Source organism: Dama dama, chromosome 18 (genome assembly GCF_033118175.1).
Source record: "Dama dama isolate Ldn47 chromosome 18, ASM3311817v1, whole genome shotgun sequence".
NCBI classification, from domain to species: domain Eukaryota; kingdom Metazoa; phylum Chordata; class Mammalia; order Artiodactyla; family Cervidae; genus Dama; species Dama dama.
Window position 1 is genome coordinate 72,707,848 of NC_083698.1, and position 25,706 is coordinate 72,733,553.

Consider the following 25,706-nt stretch of genomic DNA (forward strand, 5'->3'; position numbering starts at 1 on the left):
GATCACTTCCCCAGGGCCGAGTGACCTTCAGTGCCCACACGGGATGGTCACAGGCCTTCCTTTGTGCACAGCACCCCTCAATCCACAGTGCCATCCATCACTGACTTCTTATAGAAGGCTCTCAAACCTAATTTGCAGGAGAGGCAGCAAAGGCCCAGGTAGGTGCAGGAGGATTCAGACGGCCCAGCCCCTAAGGACCCCAGGGCCCCGACTCCAAGTTCCCTCCCCGCCCCTCCCCACTCGTGCAGCAGGCCAGGCCCAGCACACAAGGTCAGTGGGAACACCCTCAAGCCCGCAGAGCTCAGGGCCTGAGAAGCAGCGATCCGAGGAGAATGAAGGCTGCGCACAGGGGGCGCTCTCAAGCCTACCTTTCGCCGATGCGAGGGCACAATAAAAAAGGTCTCGATGTTATGAGTTTTCAGAAAACTATTCCTCTCGTGTCCGTGCCCCGGCTCCACCTCATAGTCACCGTTCAGGCACGCCAGGGTGGTCTTTGTGATGTGAACCTTCCTGTGGAAAAGGGCGTGGAGATCCCTGCTCAGGGCCAAGGCGGGGCCTCCCCCACAGGGCCGACACTGTCCTGACAGGGGCGTCCCCTGCCACGGGCAAGCTCCAGAAGGACCACTCAGCTTCCCTGGGGCACAAGCACAGAGGGCTGGCAGGTGGGGAGGGGCGTGAGGGGGACCCAGAGGGAGGGGAACGTGTGCAAAGAGGGGCGAGAACAGAGAGAGCTGCAGGCAGAGGGGAGAAGGGGCCGGAGGGGAACCGAAGGGGAGGAGGGAAGCAAGTGTCAGGATGCAGAGGGGACGGCGAGGGACGCAGAGGGCAGCGAAGTGAGGGAGAAGGAGGCCTCTCCCTGGGCCGTGGTCTGTCCCCAAAACCCCCAGGGTGGGAGGACTCAGCCCAGTGCCAGGCCCTGCAGGGGGAACGGCAATGCTCTGCCTCCTCTGTCCGCCCCCCGGTGCCCAGAACCCTCTTCTGAGGCCACTGCTGGCCGCACACAGCTGATCTGGCGTCTGGTCCTCACTGTGTAGCACTGAACACAGCTGATGGCTCTCCTCCTCCCCAGCCCACCTCCTGGCGGCCTGCATTCCTTCTCACCACGCTGCCCCTCCCCTGCTCCTCTTTCCGCCTCCCGGCGCCCCTTCTCTCAGGGACTCTCAGGTCTGGGCTTCATCACTCGCCCTCCTTCTTGTGCTCAGTGTGGAGTTTCAGAGTTTCAGGGCCCCGGGGGCCTGTGAGCCCCTAACTGACCTCGGTGCCTGGGAGACCCAGTCTGACTGATGAAAAAGGGCCCCCCCAGCCCTGTGTCATGCTCCCCTCTTGTGCACTCCCCAGAGTGCTCCCTGTGGCCCCAAGCATGTGAACCCCACCAGGGCCAGGGGCTCTGTCTTTGCTGCCGACGCCCCCTCCAGGGGCTTCCCTCATAGCTCAGTTGGTAAATCATCTGCCTGCAATGCAGGAGACCCAGGTTTGATTCCTGGGTCGGGAAGATCCCCTGGAGAAGGAAATGGCAATCCACTCTAGTATTCTTGCCTGGAGAATCCCATGGACAGAGGAGCCTGGCAGGCTACAGTCCACGGAATCACAGGAGTCAGACACGACTTAGCTACTAAACCACCACCACCCCACTTCAGGAATAGCGCTGCACCCTTCACGTTCTCTGTAATCATTATGCTCCTGGCTGGTGGTCTTCTTTGGTGGGGTTCGGGGAGAGGAGTGTCTCAGAAAGGTGGAGTGGAGGAGAAGGGGGAAGAAGGAAGCCAAGTAGAGAGCGGGCATGGGGGATGAGGTCCCTCCTGGGAGTCTGGTAGGTGGAGTCAAGGTAGGTGTCTGGAGTCAAGGAATCTGGTAGATGGAGAGCTACAGGTCAGCCCCAACTGGAAAAAGGCCCTGGCCAGGTGAGGGGACCTGTGGAGAGCCCCCTAACAGTGGGGAGTCCCTGGGCTTGTCCTAAACATGAAGCTGCAGAGCAGGTAGGACCCGTAGGACCTCAGCAGGCAGGGGAGGATGGAGGTGGGCAGCTCCTGTCACCTCCTTGCTGGCTGAGGGTCTAGACTCTGTGCCAGACAGGGGGCTGTGAGCATGGCTGTCAGAGGGGCAGACACAGTGAGCAGGTGTTTACAGTGATCCCCTGAGACCCTGCTCCGAAGGGCAGAGAACAGGATGGGGATGTAGGAGGGAGGGGCCAGTGCCTGTGAGGGTCCCCCCAGGGGATGCGCAAAGGCAGCCTGGTTGCAAACAACAATGTCAGGGTTTCTGAGCTCACTTAGAAATGCCCTAGGCTTCCCAGATGGCACTAGTGGTACAGAACCCACCAGCCAAGGCAGGAGACATAAGAGACGTGGGTTTGATCCCTGGGTTGGAAAGATCCCCTGGAGGGGGGCGTGGCAACCCATTCCAGTATTCTTGCCTGGAGAATCCCATGGACAGAGGAGCCTGGAGGGTTACAGTCCATGGAATTGAAAATAGTCAGACACAACTGAAGCGACTGAGCATGCAAAAATGCCGTGGCCATTCCTGGGGCAGGTACAGTGAGGCTTTGAGGAAGATTCTGAGCCCCCACCTCCCTTTTTCTGCTGTTGGATTCTAATCTCCAGGCTCGCTACTTCCTCAAGTCCCATCAGCCTCCCTTTCCTGATTTCAAAGCCACTCTCCAGAGCACGCCAAGCAGCCTCGGATGCCACCTGGCCTTCACCCAAGCTCAGGGCCTCAGCACAGAAAGGGGATCCCTATTTCCACACTCCCCACTGAGGCCAGGCCAGGAGGGAGGAGGAGAGACATGGTCCAGAGGACGTCAGCCTCCAGGGTGAGAACAGTAAGCCTGGGGGCAGGCAGAGGACAGGAAGCCAGGGTCAGAGGGGCCACAGAAGAGGGCACAGAGCTTTGCCCTGAAGTTCAGAGGAAGTGTGCAAAAGCAGACACATATGTGCAAGCATCTAACGCTCAGCTCGAGCCCCTGGGAACCACAGGTGGGCCCGGCAGATGCTGTGAGCACAGCCCACGAACCCCTTAAGGAGAGGAAAGCAGGAGGGTGTGATTGAGAGATGAGTGTACCCCAGAGCCCCCTTCCTGCAATCACATCATCCTCCTGCTGCCCACCGTTCATGGAAGGAGGGGAGCACCCACTCAGCTCTCAGATTAATGTTTTCACAGCAATACAATGCCTTGGCTCTGTGGAATGGTTTGAATAAAATGAGATCAAGGGAGGCAACTGTAATTAGAAGGCATTAGAAGTGCAGGGACCAATGAGAAACACATCCTCATTCTAGAAGAAAATCTGTTAACTTCCCTAGTGGGGCGCTAAACCACAACACTTTCCACTGTCCAAGTCTGAGAAAGTGAAATGAGAAGCGGCAGTCAGCACTCTGGACAGCTCCCAGCCAGGCAGACATGGGCTTTCAGTCTCCGCCTCCTCCGGTCAGCTTGCCTGCTCTCCGTGGGGGCCAGGAGTCTGAGTCAGCCCAGCGCAAGCCCCTCCAATTGTCGATGGGGGCTAGGATGGCCGGGCTTCTCGGCCCTCCAAGCAGAAGGGCCAAGTACTACCCCCTGCCCCTGCCCTCAGGGTCCCAGACTTACCCAGGCAGGCCGGCGGCCTCCATGACGTTGGCCAGGGTCACGTCGTTGGACCACACGTCATACTGCCACTTACGCAGGCCCAGGACCCCGCAGAGGACCCTGCCGGTGTGCAAGCCCACACGCATGTTCAGGTCCACCTCAGTGGCCTCGGCCACAGACCTGCAGCAAACACAGACACAGGGTGGAAGCTGGGACCCTGCAGTCTGCTCCCATAGCGCCATGAGCACAGGGGAGCAGGAGTGTGGATGGGAGGGTGGTCTCCTGACCTAATCAGCCTGACCCCTGAGCTGTGGCCTCTGGTGGGCAGGGGTCCCTCCAGGCTGGCTCCCCCAAACTCCAGGAGAGCCACTGCTCAGCTCACAAGGCATCATACCTCCCTTCGCCGCTCCTTACCCAGGGCAGCCTCAGAAGGGAAATGAGCCCAAGGTCCCAGTCCCAGGACCCCGATCCTGCTCTGTGTCCCACTGACCTGATCAGGGGTGCTCATGCCTGCTGCCTACCCAGGGGCCAGCATAAGAGCCACGGGGAACATCTGACGGGGTCCTGGGAGCCCCAGGAATGGTCAAGGTTTGACCCCAAGCTCCCTGACTGAAAGGGCAGGCTAATCCTGTGGGGAGACCCAGGACTCTGCAAACCCGCCCGAACAGGAGGACTCTGTGGGATGTAAACTGTGCCATGGTCAACTCGTGGAAGAAAACAAGATGAAATGTGTGGATGCTGAAATCAGACTGCAGGGCCAGTATGCACTCCACCTGCCCAGCCGCTCACATCCCTGGGCTCTAGCTTCCAGCAGAGGGTGGCTTGAAGCTCTGAGGCCCCCAGCAGAGACTACCCTTGGAAGTGAGGGCGTTTGGGTGAGGAAATGGGAGGTGGTTTTTAAAGCTCCTGGAAAGAGACTCAAGGCAACCTGTAGGTGGGCAGGGCTCAGAAATCCCCTCTGGGACCATGAAAATGCCTGCAGGGTCTCTCCAGGCTGACAACGCCCACAGTGGAGTGAGATGCGGGAAGCACATGATGGGCTGTGATCACAAGTCAGAGCACAGAAGATGCAGCGCTGCCACGGGGAAACCCGCTGATGCCATGTTTCTCTTTTTCCCACTTTCCCCAAAAGGCAGAACAGTCTGAAAGCATATTGCTGAGGAAGCAGTATCAGGCCTGCTTGGTGTGGTCCAAGTAACAGAACTGCAAGGAAGCATGAGGGTGGGCAGGGGGTCAGTCACGGCGACCCTGGCCCCTCCACCCTGGCTGGGTCCAAAGGTGGCCCTGCACAGTAGGTGTGTTAGAAGTTCCAGAGCAAGAAGGGAGGGAGGCTGAGTCAAACTGGGGGACACAGCGGGCCCATGATGAGGACAGTTCAGTTCCCCTCACCCATCCACAGCTCCTGAGAACCGCCAGCTCACTGTTCTCCCAAGAAAAACCCTAAAGGACAAAAAAAAAAAAAAAAAATTAAAGGATGAGGGGCTTTGAGTGATGTTGGAATAAAGAGACTGGGAATCTTCATCTGGAACCAAATGAATGTGACCAGGACACAACTTAAGTCCACAACATCACAAGGAGAGTGAAAGAGAAGGAAGGTCCCAAAGCTTTGGCTCACCAGGCCTCTGACAGCGAAAGGAGCCAGTTCCGTGCAGAAGGGAGGACTGAGACAGCCACCCACAGGAATGCCAGATGGAAAAGGCCAAAAATCCCAAAAGACTCAAACCCATCATCTCTCCAGAGCAGGTTGTTGATAAATGATGCCCCTACTAATGATTCACAATTTACTGATCATCATAACAGGAGTAGCAGTGTTAAAGAAGGGAAACTTATCCACCCAGGGTGCCCCACCGGCCAAGCGCTCAGAGCTCCGCCTCCCCAGCCCAGCTCTTGCACACTCAGTTGCTTCAATGCCAGTGTCCTGTCTTCAGACCAAGGACTAGAGGCTGCAACCAGGAAAGGACAGGATGAGGGGGCGTGGTCGAGGAGCAGGGGAGGGAGGACAGAGCGTGGGGAGGAACACGGGGCAGGGGAGGTGGTTTAAGAGAAATGAAGGCCTCTGGGGAAACCCCATCTGACCTGGCAACTGACCACCCCGACCTCTGCCCTCTCCTGGCCTCGGTTTCACTGTGTGCAATCCAGCGTGGGGCTTAATGAGCCCTCACAGGCTCTGAAAGCATTCAAACTCAATCCCAGTGCCCCTCAGCACCCACATCCTGCTGCTCCTCTTGCATGGGCTGTGGAGATACTAACAGAAGCTCCACGGGGCACTCCAACAAGAGGGGACGATGATGGCAAACCTGCTCGGCCCTGAGCTGCCGCCACTCTGCTCCACTGAGGCCAGGATTTGTCAGCATTACTGACAAAGTCCCATTTGTCAGTAATAACACAAGAAGAATGAGGCTCGCTGGACCCAGCCCACTTGCCAGGTCAGCATCCCCCCAACCTGCCCTCGCCCTAACTTCCACTTACACACTGCTCATTTACCCACTGCCTGGCCACAGGGGCTACCACTGGTCACAGCCCCCTGCCCCAAGCAGCCTCCACTCAAACCTTCCCCCCAGTTTCTGCCCTCTAACCAGGAGCAGCTCTGCCCATAACTGGTCACTTCATCCACCAAGGGCCTGTCCCCCAAAACCACAGCACCAGGGGCTCCAAAGGTGAGCTAAGACACCACCTTCCTAGCTGGCCCTCCAGCCTAGCTCACCATCCTCTGCATTCAGGAGGCCAGCCCACAGAATCATGCAGGGTCCAGGGCAGCTTGGTGTTCAGCTTTGAGAATCTCAGAAGTATGCATGTCACCAACTTATAATAAAGGTTTTTTGGAAGTCTGGCTGTCCACATATCTTTAATACCTAATTAGCTGAATATATTTTGAATGTGTATTTTTTTTTCAGTTTTAACTTTTTTTCATTCACTTGCCAATCTCCAATTAAAGGTACTGAAATAAGAAAACTAAGATTTTTTTTTAATTTTTTTAATTCACAAAAAGAAATACATTTGGGAAGTGTAAGTAAGTAAACCTGAAAAAGGTGTTTTTGTGCATTTTAGGCATTTCTATTGTTGCAGCAATCGAAGAAAGGCAGGGGGACTTCTGGGACCCACGTCCACCTCCCTCAAGCAGGCCTTCAGGAGTCCCTGGTGTGTAAGGACCGATTCTCCAGCTTCCAACCAACCAGGCAGCCCAGGACACTCTACCAATTCACTCCATCTGTCATCGCTTCCAGCAGGTTCTCAATTGCAGTAACAGATGTGCAGTTAACTGGACAATCACTTAAGATAAATCTTTCCTCAAGAACTGTCTCACTCTAGATCACCAACAAGGACCTACTGTGTAATACAGGGAACCATACTCCATACCTTGTAATAACCTATAAGGGAAAAGAACCTGGAAAAGAATATACACATATGTATAACTGAATCACTTCACTGTACATCTGAAACTAACACAATATTGTAAACATATATACTGTAGTTTTTTAATAAAAATTTTTTTAAAAAAGAAAAACCATTAAAAAAAAAAAACTGTCTCATTGAGGAACATTTACCAAGAACTGAGAAAATTGAGGAGGGGGAGAATGGGGCCTCCAGAACCATCAGAAATGACTTTTGCCACTTAAGCATCTCTTCTCATTAGACCTCCACTCCAGCTGGGTACATTGGGTCTAACCATGACCTGAGCACAGGCAAGCTGGCCCTTACCAGTTCAAAGATGGGTCAGGGAAAGAAAAGTACATGCCATTTACTTCTACTTATTACAGTGAACTAAAAATACCCAGACTGCAAGCAAAGCCATGTTTGGATTAAGAATTTAGCAAAATGGTACTTGTGTGTTTGGAGGTCTGACTTGCGATTGGCTAACTCCTGTGATGGTCGAGGAGGTCCCGGTGGAGTGGACAAACCCCCTTCCGGTAAGTGCACAGAATCAAGACGCTCTGGAGCCCCAGGGACAGAAGCCACCCAGCTGGCTCACCCTTGATCCACTCTCTTTTGGGAAGGGGAGACTTGATGAATTGACATCTGCAGTGCCTGGGGATCCAGCATCTTCCCTGCCAGCCCATTTAACCTGGGATCCCATTTAATTCTCACAACAGCTCATTTCACAGAAGAGAAAATCAGGGATGTGAGGAAACTGAAGCACCACTTTAGGGATGGGACAGGGGGCCCATCTACTTCCTTGGGCAGGAAGCCCCAACCCGCTCAGGAACACCTGAATCTGGGGACTGATGGCCTGAACCCTAGGAAGTGTTCATGTACCAGACCTGGCTGCAGAGGAGCAGTTCCTCAGGACTGACCTAATAATATTCAAGGCCTGATGAAGGAACGCTGTATGCTGGGGTGCGGGAAAGAGTGGAGGCACAGAGCTCACATGGGCAGCACACCCTCTGGTGGGAGGTGGGGGGACAGGCTCAGGCCTGGGTACCCCGGGGAGGGGCCACAGGACTTAGGGTCAAGGACATAGGTCCAAGCAGCCTGACACCACCAGGAGTCCTAGAGAGAGAAATAAAAAAAGGAGTCCTGGGGAAATCTCCCCGGAATCCTCAAGGTCTAGCCCCTGACCATCAGGCCGCAGGGCCCAGATGTAGAGACCAAGAGTGGGTTCCACTGCCCTGGGTTTCTGCCAGCCCAGCATCACTCAGAGCCCTGGATGTCATGAAGCTGACACTCCCATTTTACAGATGGGGAATCTGATGGCCGGGGTCACAGCTCTGCAGGGGCAAGCCCAAGCCAGTCATCACACTCACTGGGCATGTAAGGCAATTCCCACTCTATCTCCATTCCTCCCATGGGCACGAGCCATCTGGCCAAAACCAGGAATACATATAACTTTAAATTATTATTAAAAATCACACCAACAAAATTAATCTGTGGTGTTTCTTTTAAGAGTGTATTGCACACCTTAATTAGGTCCACAAGTCTGAGAGAAGGATCTGATTTGGGTATTGAGGGCAGACAGGGTCCAGATGCCCCAGAGCAGGAGCCCAGGGGGCCTCGGGGCACCAGCCTTGGGCACTGCCACTTTCCTGGGAGGGTAAGAGTCCTCTGCGTTCAGCTGCTCAGTCGTGTCCAACTCTTTGTGAACCCATGGACTGCAGCCCATCAGGCTCCTCTGTCCCTGGGAGCCCTGGGACTCCACATTCAAGGCAGTACTTTTTGCTTTGTCTTTTACACGGAACATGAAAAATCTTTTCCTCTGTTTTCCCCATAGAAATGAACTTTCTACCAAGTGGAAAACAATATCGTTCCCCACTTGCCGGCCAAGGAGACCCTCGACCCCTCCGTTCTCACAAAAGTCAGAGCTGGTCAGGCTGCTCACCTGCCCTGGCAGAGATTTCTTCTTCGGTTTTTATGAATTTCAGTAAATTACTACACTCCTCTCTATCCTGCGATATCAAATGCTTGACCCACACAAGTTGGTTCTGTGCTCACAAGGGTCAGAATGGATTGCCCTGTTTCGAGAATGATCCTGGTGGATGCACCGCCAGCAGAGCATCAGCCTGAAAAGGGAGGTGACGACGGTGGTCCAACATACCACAGTAGGACAAGAACATTCCCGATCCTGAGCATCCGTATCACCACGCACGGGACCTGTAGGAGATGCTTTAGGAATCATAACCGTGAAAACCATCCCTCCTGCTTTTGGACTTCCTCTGTCCACTCAGAGGCCCCCAGGCCTGCAGCAGACCTCTCCGTGGCCTCGGCCAGGGACGTCTCAGCACTCTGCTGCTTCCTGGTCACTCACGGCACCATGCCCACCACCCAGGGGCACCTGTGGCCTCCCCAAAGAACACAGTGGTCAACAACCAGCCTGTCCCCCAGTTCAGCCTCTTTTTCCAGAGCAGGGGCTACGTACTGAAATCACCTGGGGGTGATTATCCACTCTAGACCACAGCCCAGATCAGCTGCCATGGGCTCTCTGGGCAGAGCAGCCCTCGGGGGTTCAATTCGCCCAGGCAATGCTGATGCGCAGGTCCTGTCTCCTGAGACCAAGCATGTGGTCTGAGAGCGCTGAGTGCCCTGTCTTTACACGCAGTGTGCGGGTGTGTGGACCCTGAAATCTGCCTCACGGGGATGGTACAGCAAGCCTGCTGTCCACCCTGTCTCATTCCACTCTTGCGCTACTAAGTCTCTTCTCCCAGGTGTGAGACCACTCCAGGCCCTGGTAACCCCACGCACTGAGCCGAAGCCATCTCTCCACGCTGCTGAGAAGCTAAAATGTGGATCGATGCGCCATCCACCATCTCACCCTCCCGGCTCCACACCTTCCGTAACCAGACAGAAGGCCCCCTACCGCCTCATCCCAGGCCCTGGGGACGAGGACTGTGAGGAGACAGGGTGGCTAAGAAACTGGCGGGCAGGCCTCCCGGTGTTCCAGAAATACCAGCTCCATCTAACCCTCTCCCCACAGAGAACACCTGCCGCCTGGATATCTGCCCTCATGGGCGAGCACACGTGATTCCTTTTCAACTGGAATTCAGCCAGATTTGAGCCAAAGCTTTCCCACAACCAGGGCTTCCCTGGTGGCTCAGACGGTAAAGAATTCGCCTGCAATGCAGGAGACTTGGGTTCAATCCCTGCGTGGGGAAGATGCCCTGGAGAAGGGAATGGGTACCCACTCCAGCATTCTTGCCTAGAGAATTCCATGGTCAGAGAAGCCTGGTGGGCTACAGCCCACAGGGTCACAAAGAGTCGGACACGACTGAGGGACTAACACTTTCCCACAATCAACTCCCTGAGCATCTCATCTAGCTAAGCTAGAAAGGTTCTTTCTCTTGGCTGGACTAATGCACAGTTCCTTGGAAGAAAAATTATGACCAACCAAGACAGCATATTAAAAAGCAGAGACATCATTTTGCCAACAAAGGGCCATATAGTCAAAGCTAGAGTTTTTCCAGTAGTCATATACAGATGTGAGAGTTGGACCATAAAGAAGGCTGAATGCCAAAGAATTGATGCTTTTGAACTGTGGTTTTGGAGAAGACTCTTGAGAGTCCGTTGGACTGCAAGGAGATCCAACCAGTCCATCCTAAAGGAGATCAACCCTGAATATTCACTGGATGGACTGATGCTGAAGTTGAAGCTCCAATACTTTGGCCACCTGATGGGAAGAGCCAATTCATTGGAAAAGACCCGGATGCTGGAAAAGATTGCGGGCAGGAGAAGGGGACGACAGAGAATGAGATGGTTGGACAGCATCATCAACTCAACGGACGTGAGTTTGAGCAAACTCAGGGAGATAGTGAAGGACAGGGAAGCCTGGTGTGCTGCAGTCCATGGGGTCACAACGAGTTGGACACGACTGAGCGACGACAATAGCAACAACACACAGCTGACAACACCTGGGATCGCCACGGACAAAAAAGCGCAGCTCCAACAATGCACAGTAGGGACCCCCAGAGGCGGAGCCCCGCACTGCAGGCAGGGCGCCCTCACCCTGCACCTCGCCGAGAGGCACCGGCTCTCTGCAGCCACGACACAGGCGACCCACCTCGGACACTGGCCAGGGCAAGGCGGGCTGCACGGGGGGCGGGCTCCCCGCAGGGCACTCACGTGATGGTGTCGATCATGTCCAGGCCCATCTCCACGCAGCAGTGGGCGTGGTCGGTCTTGGGCTGCGTGAGGCCGGACACGCAGTAGTAGCAGTCTCCCAGGATCTTGATGCGGCGGCAGTGGTTCTCCTTCAGACGAGAGGGCAAAGGGCAAGTTAGCAATGTGCCCAGGGCCACCGGGGAGCCTGCTCTTCTGCCACCAGAGGCTGAGCTGGAGGCACAACCTAGACCAGGGTCCAGACTGTGCCCCCCACAGTCAGGGCGCCTCCAGAGCACAGGCGTTCCCCACGGCTGGGACTAGGGTCGCTTTGGGGCACCCCACACTGCCCCACACCCCTCCACCGCTCTCGCCCTTCCGTTCACGAGGGCCAAACCCACAAGACCCTTCAAGGTCTGGAGGCCACCCCACACCCGGGAGCCAGCTCCTCTCCCCAGGGAGGGGTCCTCTCTCCCAAGAGGGGCTAGGACAGTCTGACCACCAACTCAAATCATCACGTGATGGCTCTTCTGGAACATGCTAGTCCCCTCCCCACCCCAGGAAGGGCCAGGCCACACGCCTCTGAGCACCCCGTAGCTTAACTCAGAGTCGAGGTCCACAGGCCATGTGAGCAGCTCTCCCCAAAGGTTCACCAGCCGGGGTCTGAGCCCCGACTTCACCACCCACAGGAATACCTCAGAAAGGCATCCTATACCACACAAGGTCTCCTCTGACATTTACACAACGGGAAGAATGCTGGCTCCACCTCACCCTCAAGTTGAGGACAGAGAGACACAGGAGACGCTTGCTACCATCCACCCTGCACTCACCCATCGGGGCCGGCTATGATGACGATGGTGACTGTCAACTTTATACAAGAAGAGCCTTAAAACAGCATTTCTGGAATATTTTGTTTTCAACGCCCCTTTATACCCCCTAAATAACTGAGGACCTCAAAAAGTTTTCGTGTAAGTAGGTTAGAGCTATGGATATTACCACATAAGAAGCTACGACTGAGAAGCTTTTTTAAAAATGTATTAATGCATCTAAAGTAATACACGACCCTCTTCCCTTCCTCCTCCCTCCATGGAACATGTTGCTGTTCACCAGGACCCCAAAGCAGAGAGAGTTAAAAGAAAAGAGGAAGTGAAACTCTAAATTAGGGCTGCTTCAGATGATAGAAAGGATTCTGAAGACAGGGTCATCCATAGGGAGGGTAAAACTGTTGATTCAAGTTAGAGTTTTGGATTATTTATGGGTTTTATTTATGTGTTTTTCCACTAACCTTGAAGAACTTTAATAAAGGAAACAAAAACCATTAAAAATAAAGTAACAGTAGCCAATGCATTACATATTAACAAGAATATGTAACACATTTTATGAAAAATTATAACACTTTCCAAAACAACCACTGTGAGAAGCAAGGCTTTGTTCTCCCTTCTGCCAGTCTCCATATCTGTCTTCACAGAAGACAGCTGTTTTCTGTGTTCCACATTCTGGTTCTAGTCTATCTGTTCCAGCTGATTCTATGTTCCACCATTCACTCCATGGTCTCTCCTGGAGGATGTCTGTGAAGGAGACGGGCCTCACACAACCTGTCCTTGGATTAGACGGATCTCACAGCCCCCAGGCGGTCTGGACGCCCAGAGCTACACTGACCCCACTCTGAGAACACATTCTATAAATTATATTTAGTTCTGCTCTTCATTTCCTTACAAACGAGTCGCCTCCTGCAGGTTTTGTCGAATGCTATGAATTCTCAGCGCCCTGGGATGAGAATTCGCAGCCTTCACCACCCATGCACTGCTGCAGGACACGCTCCACCAGGCAGAGGGGTGGGGGACAGGCCAGGGCCAGCATCCCGATGCTCTCCGGAGTGGTGGTCCAGGCATCAGCAGAGGGGCGTCCTCTGTGCAGATGACTCAGTGCCCGGCTCCTCCCAGCCCTGGGCCTCCCTCACCACAGGCACACTCGGTCAAAGAGAAGGAGGAGAGTGGACGTTACCCCTGTTGGGAGGGCTCTGGGAAAGTCCAGTGACTGGGTGTGCCTCAACCCGAGCCCTGAAGGCACCTGCTATGGTCAGAGAGCTGACCTTAGGGAGGCCCGGGATCTGGCCACTCAGCCTTCAAGTGACCAGGGCAGTCACTCAACCATCAGACACCCACCCCCTGGTCTGCAGAAGGGGTTTCCCACTGTCCCACGGAAGACAATGCTGCAGCTGACAGTCTGGGAGCCCAGGGCCAGCCGGGTGCAGATGTCCACATCATGGAGCCAAGGGCCAGGCTTCTGGCAGGCAGCCTTCTCCAGGCCAGCAGGCAGCACTGGGCTCTCTCCCGGAATCTCTAGCATGTCTGCCCCCACCTGTCCCTTCACTGCCAGGACACACGGTGTAGGTCACTGCAGGACAGCTCCCTCCTCCATCCCCTCCCCATCATCACACTCAGGCTACCTTCACCGGACCCAAGGGCCCAGGATGAGACGAGGGTCCACTGCCAGGTTCCACCATTCCCTGGGCACAGAGACCCTCAGTGGAAAGCTCGTGAACCCCCAACTCGTCCAGCGTTCCTCCCAGCTGTCCACCTGGGGAGCTAGACCCCTCCCTCTGAGGAGCCCACAGAAGTGACAGGACCTACTCCACTTGGGCACTGCTCCTGCAGAAGATTCCTCAAGGTCACCAAGCCCCGATTCTGGGGACCTCAGGGGTGACAGGTGTCCCTACCCATCAGCATCCCCCTGGGGCATGAGTGTGGGTGACCGTGGACGTCCCTGCATCCCCCAGCTTGCATTCCTGGCCGTCTCCAGGCCCCATGATCCCAGCCTCCTGTTTGTCTCTGTGTGTCCCAACAGGACTGTCCCTAGACTGGAAGGTGTGGGCAGGTGTGTGTGTGTAAGTGAACGGACCGTAAATTTGATAGGCTGGTCATAAGTGGCAGCTGTACCATCAGATTCGAAGGAAAATCAGAGGCCGTGGATGGGGCTGCCCCAAACGGCCACTGCCTGAGCCTGACTGTCCCCTGTGACACTGACACTCAGAGTGGCCGCCAGAAAAAGGGGAGTGTCTGTGGGGCTGGGGAGGCTTTCTGATGGCTGGACTGTCAGGACAGGAGGGGTTGGAAGAACAAAGTGTAAATGAAGATGAAGGCAAGTGGTACCCCAGCAAGCCTCAGGAGTGACCCTCCCTGCCCGCATGGCTGCTCTCCAAGGGAGGACAAGAGCATCTAGCAGGTGACATCCAGGCCACAGGCTCACAGGTCCACCGCATTCTGGGGAGAGCTTCCTAGAGAAGAGCCATCCTCTGCTGGACCGGTCAACACAGTCAGGACTGGGAGGATAACTACAGCCAGTCAGTGACACATGTGTTCTTGGCGACCATCCTGAGCTGGTCCCTCCCGGGCCGGCTCCACCGCAGGGCAGCCGACACAGCCCAGAACAGACTAGGGAAGTGAAATGCTAACCTGTCGCCTTGTTTTTTTAATCTCAACTGCACCGGCTTTTGTTAACAAGCTTAAGACACCAGAAAAGGTTTCTTCCGTTGCTTTGGGTGTTTTAGATTACAACACCTTCGCTGTAACTAATGAAAGCCAGCGCCTGGAGTTCCCCAGCAGGAGCGCGTGTGACAGCTGAACAGCTGTTTCCCAGCCAAAGCAAGAAAGAAAATGGAGGGGGAGGGCCGGAGGAGCTGGCTCAGAAGGGACAGGAGTGACGGGGATATGACAGACAGAGCCCCCTCAGAGCAGCAGAGGAGCTGCAGGAGGATCCAGGGAGGAGGCTCTCATGCTTCGGCTTCCAGATGTGTTCTGCAGGCTTGCAGGTCAACTCTGGACCTGGCTGGCCCTGCCGGAGAAGACGGCAGAGATCCTCAAGCTCAAAGGCTCTGTCAGCCTGCCCCACTGCCCCCAGGCCTGGGAAGAGGCAGAAAATTCAGTGGGATCAGGAAGACCCACTGCAATTTCAGAACCCAAAGATGCCCAAACCTCTCTGGGACTGAGGCTGACTCTGAAACAGGAGTTCAGAGAGGCCAAAGGCCATCAGGTGGACCCCATGCTGCACCTGGATTCTGGGAAGGCAAGGAAGCTCCCAGGACCTGGTGGCACCCCCCAGGGGAAATGGAGGTGCAGACGGAGAGCTGGAAATAACCCAGTGACTGCACCTGATCCCCAGGTGATTGCATCCAAAACCCAACTGGCTAAGTCATATTAACTTTGCACGGTGTCTGGCCATCAGTGGGAAAACAACGGGTCCCCGGGAGGCTGGCTCAGTCAGTCAGTCGATAAGTTGTGCCCAACTCTTTGTGTTCCCATGGACTGTAGCCTCCCAGACACCTCTGTCCATGGGATTTCCCAGGCAAGAGTACTGGGAAATGACAGTTTGTCATTTCCTTTTCCAAGGGATCTTCCTGACCCAGGGAGTGAACCTGGTGTCTCCTGCCTGCATCTCCTACAATGGCAGGCGTATCTTTTACCACTTGAGCCACATGGGAAGGCCCCACCGAGGCACACTCTTCAGTAATAAACAGTCACATGTATATATTTGCTCCTGGTCTTCAAAAGGAGCAATGGAGGGGCAACTCCAGACACAGCACAGATGCCTAAATGCATGGGCTGGGAGAGATGGTGGGGCAGGGCAGTATCTTGGCCCTGCAGATACTTGGCAGTATCCGAGTATCTTGTCTGGGAGTCTCCATTGTGGGATGAAGCTACGCCAATATTTTATGTACTTAAAAAGAAAAATTAAAATTAAAACAGCAATGCCTAGAAATCAAAACCAAAATAAAATAAACCTAACTGTAACCTCGCTGGCAGCGAGCACACAGCAGAGAACTATTCCAGGTGAGGAGAAAACACATATTTGATGATATATCAGTGCTACTGCTATGCTTAGTCACTCAGTTGTGCCCGACTCTTTGCGACCCAATGGACTGTACCCACTAGGCTCCTCTGCCCATGAGATTCTCCAGGCAAGAATACTGGAGTGGGTTGCCATGCCCTCCTCCAAGGGATCTTCCCAACCCAGGGATGGAACTCAGGTTTCCTGCATGGCAGGTGGATTCTTTATCCTCTGAGCCACCAGGATATAAGGCTTCTCTGGTAGTTCAGAGTATCTGCCTGCAATGCAGGAGACAGCAGGAGACACAAGTTCAATCCCTGGGTCAGGAAGAGGGCATTGCAACCCACTCCAGCATTCTTGTCTGGAGAATCCCAAGGACAGAGGATCCTGGCAGGCTACAGTCCATTCGGTCGCAAAGAGTTAAACACAACTAAAGTGCCTGGGTATGCACAGACACACACACTAGTGGGATATAATGCAAGCACAAGATAACCACAGAAACCACTAAAGAAATCTTAGATTGTATTCAACAGTCTTATTGTGGGTAATAATATTGTTGATGCTCTTTTGAATCAACTGTACATAAAAGAATGAAACAAAAAATTATAATACTGTCATTAGGGTTTCCAACATCAAAGGAAAAGAGACACAAATGTAAAAATCAAACGACTGAGTGAATTGGAAATATCCATATGAACTCAGAATTTGTTTCCCTTTTTCTAAAAAATATTTTCCACCTCTGTCTTCTGGAAAGTCACAGGGCCAGAGACAACCCGGATTACAGGCTGGAAAACCCATTTCCTGCTGAGAGAAACTAGAGCTTCTAAAAAGTGCCCCATCTGTGTGTGAGGCAGGAACATGCTGGGAGGGTGTGGGCCGAGTCGCTAGGAAGCAGGAGGTAGCCTCAGGCTCATTCCCTTGGAGGATCTAGTCCTGAACCTTGATAAAGAAATGAAAAGAATCAAGCATTCACTGAGGATAACCAAACAGCTCATGAGTAAATGTTCTTCATTTTTAAAGAATCACAAGCTAATAAATGCAGAAGAAACAACAGGATCAGAAAACTGACGCTGAGTGTGTAAACCCAAGTGAATACAGATCTGCCGAGCTTTTCAGGCAACTGCTGTGACCCTCGGGCACATCATCTTGGGAAGCCCGTAACAACAGAGGAACCTCAGATTCACACGCCCCGGTGAGAAGAGGCCAGCAGAGGAGCCAGCACAGGGGAGAAGCAAAGTGATCGGGGAAGGGGCGTTAACAAAGATGAGAGCTCAGGACCTAAGGCAGGTACAGAAGGTCAGCTCGTTCAGGTGCCTGGACAGGCCGGGAGAAGTACAGAGCACACCCACCCCTGGAGCTGAGCTGCCACCAAGGGCTGGAGCATCAACAAGGAAAGACCGAAACCAAGACACACTTGGCACATCCACTGAACACAATGTGTATATCCATCTGGTTTTCTGGGTTTTGTACACCATGAAAGTCTGACATCTCAGGGGCCTTGCTGGTAGGAAAGGATGCCCCCCGCTTACCGCCGCTAAGTCACTCCAGTCGTGTCCAACTCTGTGCCACCCCATAGACGGCAGCCCACCGGGCTCCCCTGTCCCTGGGATTCTCCAGGCAAGAACACTGGAGTGGGTTGCCATTTCCTTCTCCACCCCTGCCTGGGGCTGGCTAATTCCTGGAGACAGTAGACAGCTTGTTCCTATCACACTGCAGATCAGACTCTCATACTCCTGCCACTCCTAATCATCAGGGTGGGGACCAGGGAGCAGGAGACACCGACAGCCCAGAGCCCTCACCATCCACACTGTCCAGCCCTATGTCTGCTCGTCACCATGAAAACACCTATAAAGCCCTGTCCCCCTCTCCCAGCCTCTCTGCCTCTTGGGCACCCAGTGGTCCCTCCTCTGTGATTAATAGAGCATCCTTCCCTGGCCTGAGCCTCCATGCCATCACTGTCACCTCTGAAAAATGGAGTATTTCCTGCCATATCAGTAAACAAGGATGTCACAGCCATCAGAGATTGCAGCCCTCCGTGTGTGAGCCGGTGAGCCCTGAGGGAACTCAGGAAGGAAAAGAATACCTGCCATCTAGCAGCCATCAGACTGAAGCCACTCACTACCTCTAAGCCTGGAGGAAACTCAGGATATGAAAACCACAGGATACGGCCTCAGATAGCTGAGGGCTTATCAAAGGAATGATTTCACTGAGCCCAGACTTGCATCTTCCCCTACACAGAAAAGCACTAAATTCTTTAACTTGGGTTATCTGTTTTTCTTTAATTAAAAATAATCTTTTGATGATCAGACTACCTGCCCTTTGTTGCAAAACTTCTATATAACCTGGCTCTCTCCTTGCCTCCTTGGAGCATTTCTCTCGGGGTCACTTGAGATACTGTCTCCTAAGCTTAAAGTCCTAAAAATTCCCACCAAATTAAACCTAACTTTCAGCTTCCAGGTTGTGTTAGGCACAACCCAAACATACATCCACTTCATGTGAATCCTGACTGAAATAAATGAGCTCTGAAGAAGAGATGCATTTGAGACAAGCAGGGTGACCAAGCCCAGATCAGGACTCAGTTACCTGTAACTGTGGGCAGTGTGGGCAGCGGTCATAGGGGTGTCAAACTGGCACCGGTCACAACGTGCTGAACAGAGGAGCCATTCTCCAAGGCTGCCAGGATGTGGCGTGCTGACGGGTGGGATCTTGGGGGAGGGTGCAGGCCCACAAGACTGTCTGGATGTTAGTTTCTATTGAAGAGGCTTGTGAGAGCCTGGGGGCGGTTGTTATGTCACTGTCTCTAACTTTGTGCATGTGTGAATTTCCTAACACCTTCAAGGGCAGGGTTTACATCTGACTTGTTCCTGCTGCATCCCCATCACCCAGGACAATTCAGGCACACAGTAGAGACCTGGCAGCTGTTTTCTGAACCCAACGAAGGACACGTGCCTTCTCGGTGACACAGAGAGGCACCGCATCCCCTTCTGCACACACAGTGTGAAAACTGGGATTCTGTTCTATATGCAACTTTACATTCTACTTTGATCACTTAAAATCGTACCTTTAGGTCAGTTTTCCAAGCTGAGCTCAGGTGATGGTCCCATGGCCACCCCTTCCAGGCTGTGCTCATGATATCTCTTTACATCCTGACCACATCTCTTTCAGCAAAATCCTGGTTTCACAAAGCTGGCTCAAGGTCTCCCTGCCTGGATTGTAATTTCCCTGGCCAAGGTTCTCTGACTCCGTCTGGGGCTCCAGTCCACACCTCACACCCACCAACATTAGGTGCACAGGCAGCTTTGCTAAAGGAACACTGCCGAGCAGAGTCACAACTGGACTCTGAGAACGTGTCAGGCCTGGATGTGGCCAGCTCCACGCGGCCATGGGACCAGCTGTCAGAACAGGAAGGTATGACCCTCTGAAATGACCCAAGGGCAGTTTCCTGAGGAGGAGGAAGAAAGATGAGGATAGGAAGGATGGACATGAACATACAGCCAAGCAGCTGAGAACTGGGTGGGGAGCTCCACCCTCTGACAGGCTTCCATGGGTCCCTTTCAGAATCATCCAGAGTAACACAAGTAACTGGGAAATAATGCCCTCACTAACACAGGCCATCACAGTCATCCATCAGGCACTGGACCCCTCACATTCCTGTCCAAGTGCTCCTCGGTGTCGGGTCCTCATGGCCTGGAAAGGCTCGCAAAGCATCTGAGTTCAGGGACAACAAGGACTGGCCAAGCCCAAGGGCTGGCGTCCCCAGGGAGAGCCCCTGGCAGACCCCGCATACCCCAGGAATGCTTGGACCTAAAGAGGGGAAGCCTCGGCACTTGTCCAAGTTCTCTAACCACCCATGATGTGTGCGGGTCAGCTGCCTGGCCCTGGGCACCGGCCTGAATCCAATGCATCCCCTTCTTGTGCCTGGCAATGGCCACGCCAGGGCCAAGAACAAGCTCTTGCTGGAAACAGTCCCTGAAGGATTCCTGGTGTCATGACCAGAGCTGAAGACCATCTTCTCACCTGCCCGTCACCCCCGAGGACCAGACCGCCAGCCAACAAGAGGCCAATATGGACCCAGGCTCATCTCTGTGGCTGGCACACCAGGAACCCTCCCCACTACCCCACGCCTCCTGGAAGCTGCCAGAGGGGCATCTGCTTTGTTTGGGCAGGTCATTTTCCCATGGGAAAAACTGACATCCAGAGATGGGTCCACCCCCAACAGGTGGTGGTGGAACAAGGCTAAACACAGGACAGGTGTTTCTCCGTAAATTCAAAGGGTGTGGCCAGTTTCCGAGAGACACACAGACATCAGAGCAAACACAAATCTAAAATAGATCCAATAAATGGAGGAAAGGTCAAAAACATACTGCACATCTGCGGTCGTCAGCCGTGGATCAGGGTAAACAAACCGTCAGCTCCTACGGAGATGAAGACAAACACACTGTGAGACTGTCTAACCACCCGCCAGGGACCTTCATAAAGAAGGATGTGTTTGCATCCCCGGGGTCGCCACGCCTTCCACACAGGGCACTCGGATGTAAAACAAGCACATACACAAGGAAAACACGTCCAGGTGCTCCTCTGAACAGGACACAAGCAGAAAACACTGAAAATATACTGAAGACACAAAACACCAATGCACGAAAGAACAGAGAAAGAAAGCAATAAATAAGAAGCAAAGGAGGCCATTTTAATTTTGAGCTTCCTCACAGTCAGTCACCTCAACAAGGACAAAAGATTCAAATTGCTTCTAGAGAAGAAACAATTTCTAGAGAAGACGGATGCTGCACTGGATGGTACATGGCAGATTAGACGCTGTAGATGCAAAGATTAGTGAACCTAAAGGTGCAGCAATATAAACTGTCCAAAATGAAACAGAAAAAAAAAAAACAAAATTTTTTATAAAGATCATCATCCTGGACTTCCCTGATGGTACAGTAGATAGGAAGCCACCTGTCAGTGCAGGGGAGATGGTTCAATCTCTGGTCCAGGAAGATTCCATATGCCGCAGAGCAAGCAAGCCCATGTACTGCAGCGACTGAACCTGTGCTCTAGAGCCCAGGAGCGGCAATGACTGAGCCCACAGACCTTAGATGTGACCTGTCCCAGGGAAATCTCAAAACCCCAGTGCTCAACCCACAGCACAAAAAGAGGGCAGGCATCCTCAGATGTCACCAACTGACCCCCACCAGGCAAGTTTCAAGTCCAGGTAGTCGTCTCATAAAAGGGCAGTACGGGCGACATCTGCCAGGGGACAGAGAAGGTGGAGGGTGGCCCGCAGGCAGTCCACACTCACACAGGGCCCCACAATCCACCAGTGCCTCCTCCTACCCAGGGCCCTCCACTGGAGGTGCTGACTGGGTTCATGCAGCCTCTTGCCATCTACAAAGGCAGCAAGCACTCTGGTCCCAGGGGAGGAACCAGTGAGGCTGAAACAACAGCCAAGACCACATCTCCACCAGAGGATCCACCAGGCATGTCCTGGCCCCAGGAGCAACCTCATCAGATGAAGGAGGTAGCTGCACTTACCGTGGCCAGCTCATCAAACTTCCCGAAGAGCTCGTTGAGGAGTTTCACCAGCTCCTGGGCCGTACACTGTGACGCCAAGCCCGTGAAGCCCACGATGTCTGCAAAGAGGATGCTGCAAGACAGAGAGGTACCAGCTGCCCTCTTCCATGAGCTCAGACAGACGTCACCTGAAACCACAGCCCCCCATGTATCCCTGCTGGATCCGGGACAAGACTGAGGTTGCGAGAAGTCGGGGGACTCCTCAGTCACAGAGGGAGGAAATACTGGAGCCACTCAGAGTTCCTGCTGACTCCTCCCAGGACACTGGAGGGTCAGTAGTGACCCCCACATGCTGTCTATATACTCGGTGTCCCCCAGACCCAGGGACCAGCTCAACATCCACTAGGCCCACTCCGCTTCCTGGGGTGGCCTGGTGATGGGGTCATGGCTGGTGGCAGGTGAGCAAGAGTGACATGTTCTCAAGGAATGAGCAGCCCTCACACCATCTCCCCACCCCCTCCCCCCACAACTGATGCCAGTGACTGAGCCCAGGCCCTGTCAAAGCCACCCAGGGGTGCTGTGCTGTGGGCAGGGCGCCCTTCAGTCAAGGACGACAAGGATGAGGGCAACATCTCTCTTAGATGCTGGGCACCCATGTCAGGGTAAACAACACCATGTCCACCCACAGTACACAGCCAGCAACGCGGATGCTGCAAAGACTTTAAAAGTCTTAAGTAATGAATCAACACAGAGGACCAAGGCAGGACAGAGAACTTGTAAAGCAACAGAGAGCTTCCCCTAGCCATATGTTTGGAAGAGGGTGGGGTTCCTGCTGAGTCTTCCAAGCACCTCAATCCCCCACAGGTGTAAGGGATGATGGAGAGGTGACCAGGGGCCTAGCTCAGAACAAGCTGCTCCACGGGAACCACGAGGCCTGATCACAGAGTTCCTGGATCAGTACCAGGTGTCACCTCCAAACCACTCACCCCAGGGGAACACCCCTCAGTCTTGAAGACACTGTATGGCCAACTTTTGTCACCTTCAGCCAAAAGTACCCTCAGCTATGAGACTTGGGAGATCACTCACGTGGGTACTGGAGAAGTTGACGAGACATAAACGTGCATCTCCAGTTTAAATGAAGAAAGTGATGTGTACAGCAATTTGTTCTTTTGACACAATTGCATTCACATCTTAATTCCTGATGCCAGATCTTAACTCAGGGTTGAATTTTCAATAATACCTCATGCCAGAAAGTGGGGACCCACATCTCAGAAAGGCTTCTCTCTGATGAGGTCCTTACCCCACCATGTCAACCATGCCCTGCCCAAGTGCAGAGAGCGGCTGTGTTCACCCCAGGACAAGTCTCATATGCCATTATAATCCTCTAACTGCAGAAGAGCATCGCCCACTGAGACTGCGAGGAGCTTAAGGATGCAGACCTGACTTGCACATCCCACTGTACCAAACACAGAGCAACAGGAGATGCACATCTGTGTTAGGATGAATAAATGGTTAAAAACTGTGTCTAGGCTATAGGTGTGTCACTGATATTCAGAAGCTGAGCAAAGGGACTGCAAGAGTGGATAGAGACAAACAATAGTTTTCTCCCCTCTGTTTAGCATAAAATTCAGGCTTCTTTACATCTCTGAGGTGTTTTCTTCCTTCTCTGTAACTACCCATGCATTCACATGCCCTCCTCTAGCCTCTGGTTTCTCAGCCTCTGCTCATTCATTTAGTTCCAGGAACACTGACTGAGCACTGCCCACCTCCACGACTGGAAAGCCCCCAGTGTTTCCCTGCCTGTCCACCTCCACAACCCGTGGGAAACCACCCCTAAAGCACCCAGACCTCTTACACCCCAGGTCCCTGTCCTCAGGAGCTCAACATCTGGGAAAGAAGGCTCAGAGCAGAGAGGGACAGAACACAGTGAAGCAATGATATGGTAAGGCTGGAATTCAGCAGGAAGGCACAACACCCACTTCAAGGATGCAGCCAGGCTGGAGCAGAGTTTGGAGCCTATCCAGGGATTTCCCAGACAAATAAAAAAGGAAGAAAGGAGGAAAGGAGAAAGAAAGGAAGAGGGGATTGATTCAGAAGTGCAAATAGTATGTGGAAACTAAGATGGCTGAGAAACTATATAATAACCTTTCAAAAGCTGAGAGAGACAGACTGGTTGGGACATGGATACAAGCAGTAAGCTGTGGAACACAAGTATCCGAGATGAGAGGTTCCTGAGTGTCAGCCCAGGAAAGGCAGGAAGGGGGAGAAGTGGTTAGACCTTGGATTCTAGAAGGACTGTCCAGCTCTGCTAGTTATGACAATGTGCTGGGACCTCAGGCAACCTTTCCAACACTTTCACATGTCAGTCTTTCCATCTTTGAAATGGGAATAAGACCAGAGTCCAGATGATAGGTTGTGAGGGTTAAATGGATTAACAAAGCACTTAGAATAACACCTTGCACCTAATAAGAGCTCACCAATTGCTTAGTTACGATAATTTGTTAGTGTTACAATGCAATAAATACTTAATGAAGAATCTACATATTAGGCAGTGTTCTAGATGCTTGGGACTTAGCAGTGAACAAAAAGATTCACACATCACTGCCTTCCAGAAGCTTCCATTCTAGTCGGAGGAGGTGGATGCTCACAGTATGTCAAAGATGACAAGTGTAACCATGAAGGAACATGAAGGAGGGAATTCAGGTATGGAGCTTGGAGTAAGTCAGGTGACATTTGAGTCCTGAAGGGAGGAGAAGGGGAGCCATGAGGACACCAGAGAAGGTTCCCCAGGCAGAGAGAACAGCAGCTGGTACTGTTGTGACTTTTGCTGGGGACAGAATTCTTATCTTTCTAGTTCAGCTTTTGAATAAGCCATGCCTTGTGGCCCCCATGGTTTCTGATGAGAAACCTGCTAGAAACTTTACCAAAGTGCTTCTCTCTTCCTGCTTTCAAGATTCTCTCCATGTCTTTGGCTTTTGACAGTTGGATTATGATGTGTGCAGGTGTGGTTCTCTTTGAGTTTATCTTCATTGAGCTTCTCTGATGTGTAGTTGAAACTCCAATACTTTGGCCACCTCATGCGAAGAGTTGACTCATTGGAAAAGACCCTGATGCTGGGAGGGATTGGGGGCAGGCGGAGAAGGGGACGACAGAGGATGAGATGGCTGGATGGCATCACTGACTCGATGGACATGGGTTTGAGTAAACTCCAGGAGTTGGTGATGGACAGGGAGGCCTGGAGTGCTGCGATTCATGGGGTCGCAAAGAGTCGGACACGACTGAGCGACTGGACTGAACTGATGTGTAGTTAAGTGTTCTTCATCAAATTTGGGACATTTTGGACCACTGTTTTTTTCCATTTTTCTTCCCCTTTTTCTCTTTGCTCAGACTCTCATTATGAGTGTGTTGCTACATTTGATGGTGTCCCTCAGTTCTCTGGTCATTTTTCTTCATCCTTTTCTTCATTCTGTTCTTCAGACTGGATTATTTCAACTGACTTATCTTGAAATTCACTGATTCTTTCTTCAGTCTGCTCAAATCTGCTGTTAAGCCCCAGATGAATTTTTCATTTTATTTTTCACATTTGAAATTTCTATTCAGTTGTTCGTTTATATAATTTTTATCTTTTTATTGGTATTCTTTATTTGATGAGAAATCACTCTCATATTTTCTTTTAGTTTCTTAGATATAAGACATTAGACATTTGTTCTTTGAACATATCTAAAATAGCTGATTTTAAAGGTACTATCAAGTTCAATGTCTGGGTTTCCTCTGGGATAGTTTCTATTGACTGCTTTTTAAATATATTCTTATGTAAGCCATGCATTCTTTCTTTTTGCATGTTTCATATATTTTTATTGAAAACTGGGTAATGTAACACGGCAACTCTGAAAAACATATCCCCCTCAGGGTTTGTTGCTGTTATTGTTTGTTTATACTATTGCTTCTTTAGTGACTTTTCTGAACTAATTCTATAAAGTCTGTATTCTTCGTTATGTGACACTACTAAAGTCTTTGCTTCATTAACTTGGTATAGTGTTCAGCTAATGACTAGACAGAAATTTCCATAGATGTTTGGAGCAGATAAGTCTCTCAGTCTTTGACAAGGGTGTGTATGTGAATGTTGGGACATGCTTTCAACACTCAGCCAGGCCATACTGGGCTTGGACGTAAAAGGACTGTGGAGAGCCCAATGAAATGTCCATATTTGGGCTATAGAAAGATGTCTCTGAATCCTGACGGAGGGCAGCCAGAAGGGCTATGGTGTAGCCGACACTACCTGTGACTGGGAG

General features: G+C 52.4%; 1 protein-coding gene across 1 annotated transcript in view; it reads right to left on the reverse strand.

Annotated features, from left to right (window-relative positions):
• Window positions 1-25,706, reverse strand: part of ADCY1 (adenylate cyclase 1) — a 98,106-nt gene that overhangs the window by 41,406 nt on the left and 30,994 nt on the right. The window contains exons 4-7 of the mRNA XM_061165573.1: window positions 21,436-21,547; window positions 11,107-11,234; window positions 3,580-3,738; window positions 369-510 (exon numbers count right to left, since the gene is read on the reverse strand). Of these exons, the coding sequence (XP_061021556.1) occupies window positions 369-510; window positions 3,580-3,738; window positions 11,107-11,234; window positions 21,436-21,547 (541 nt within the window). The remainder of the gene's footprint in view (window positions 1-368; window positions 511-3,579; window positions 3,739-11,106; window positions 11,235-21,435; window positions 21,548-25,706) is intronic.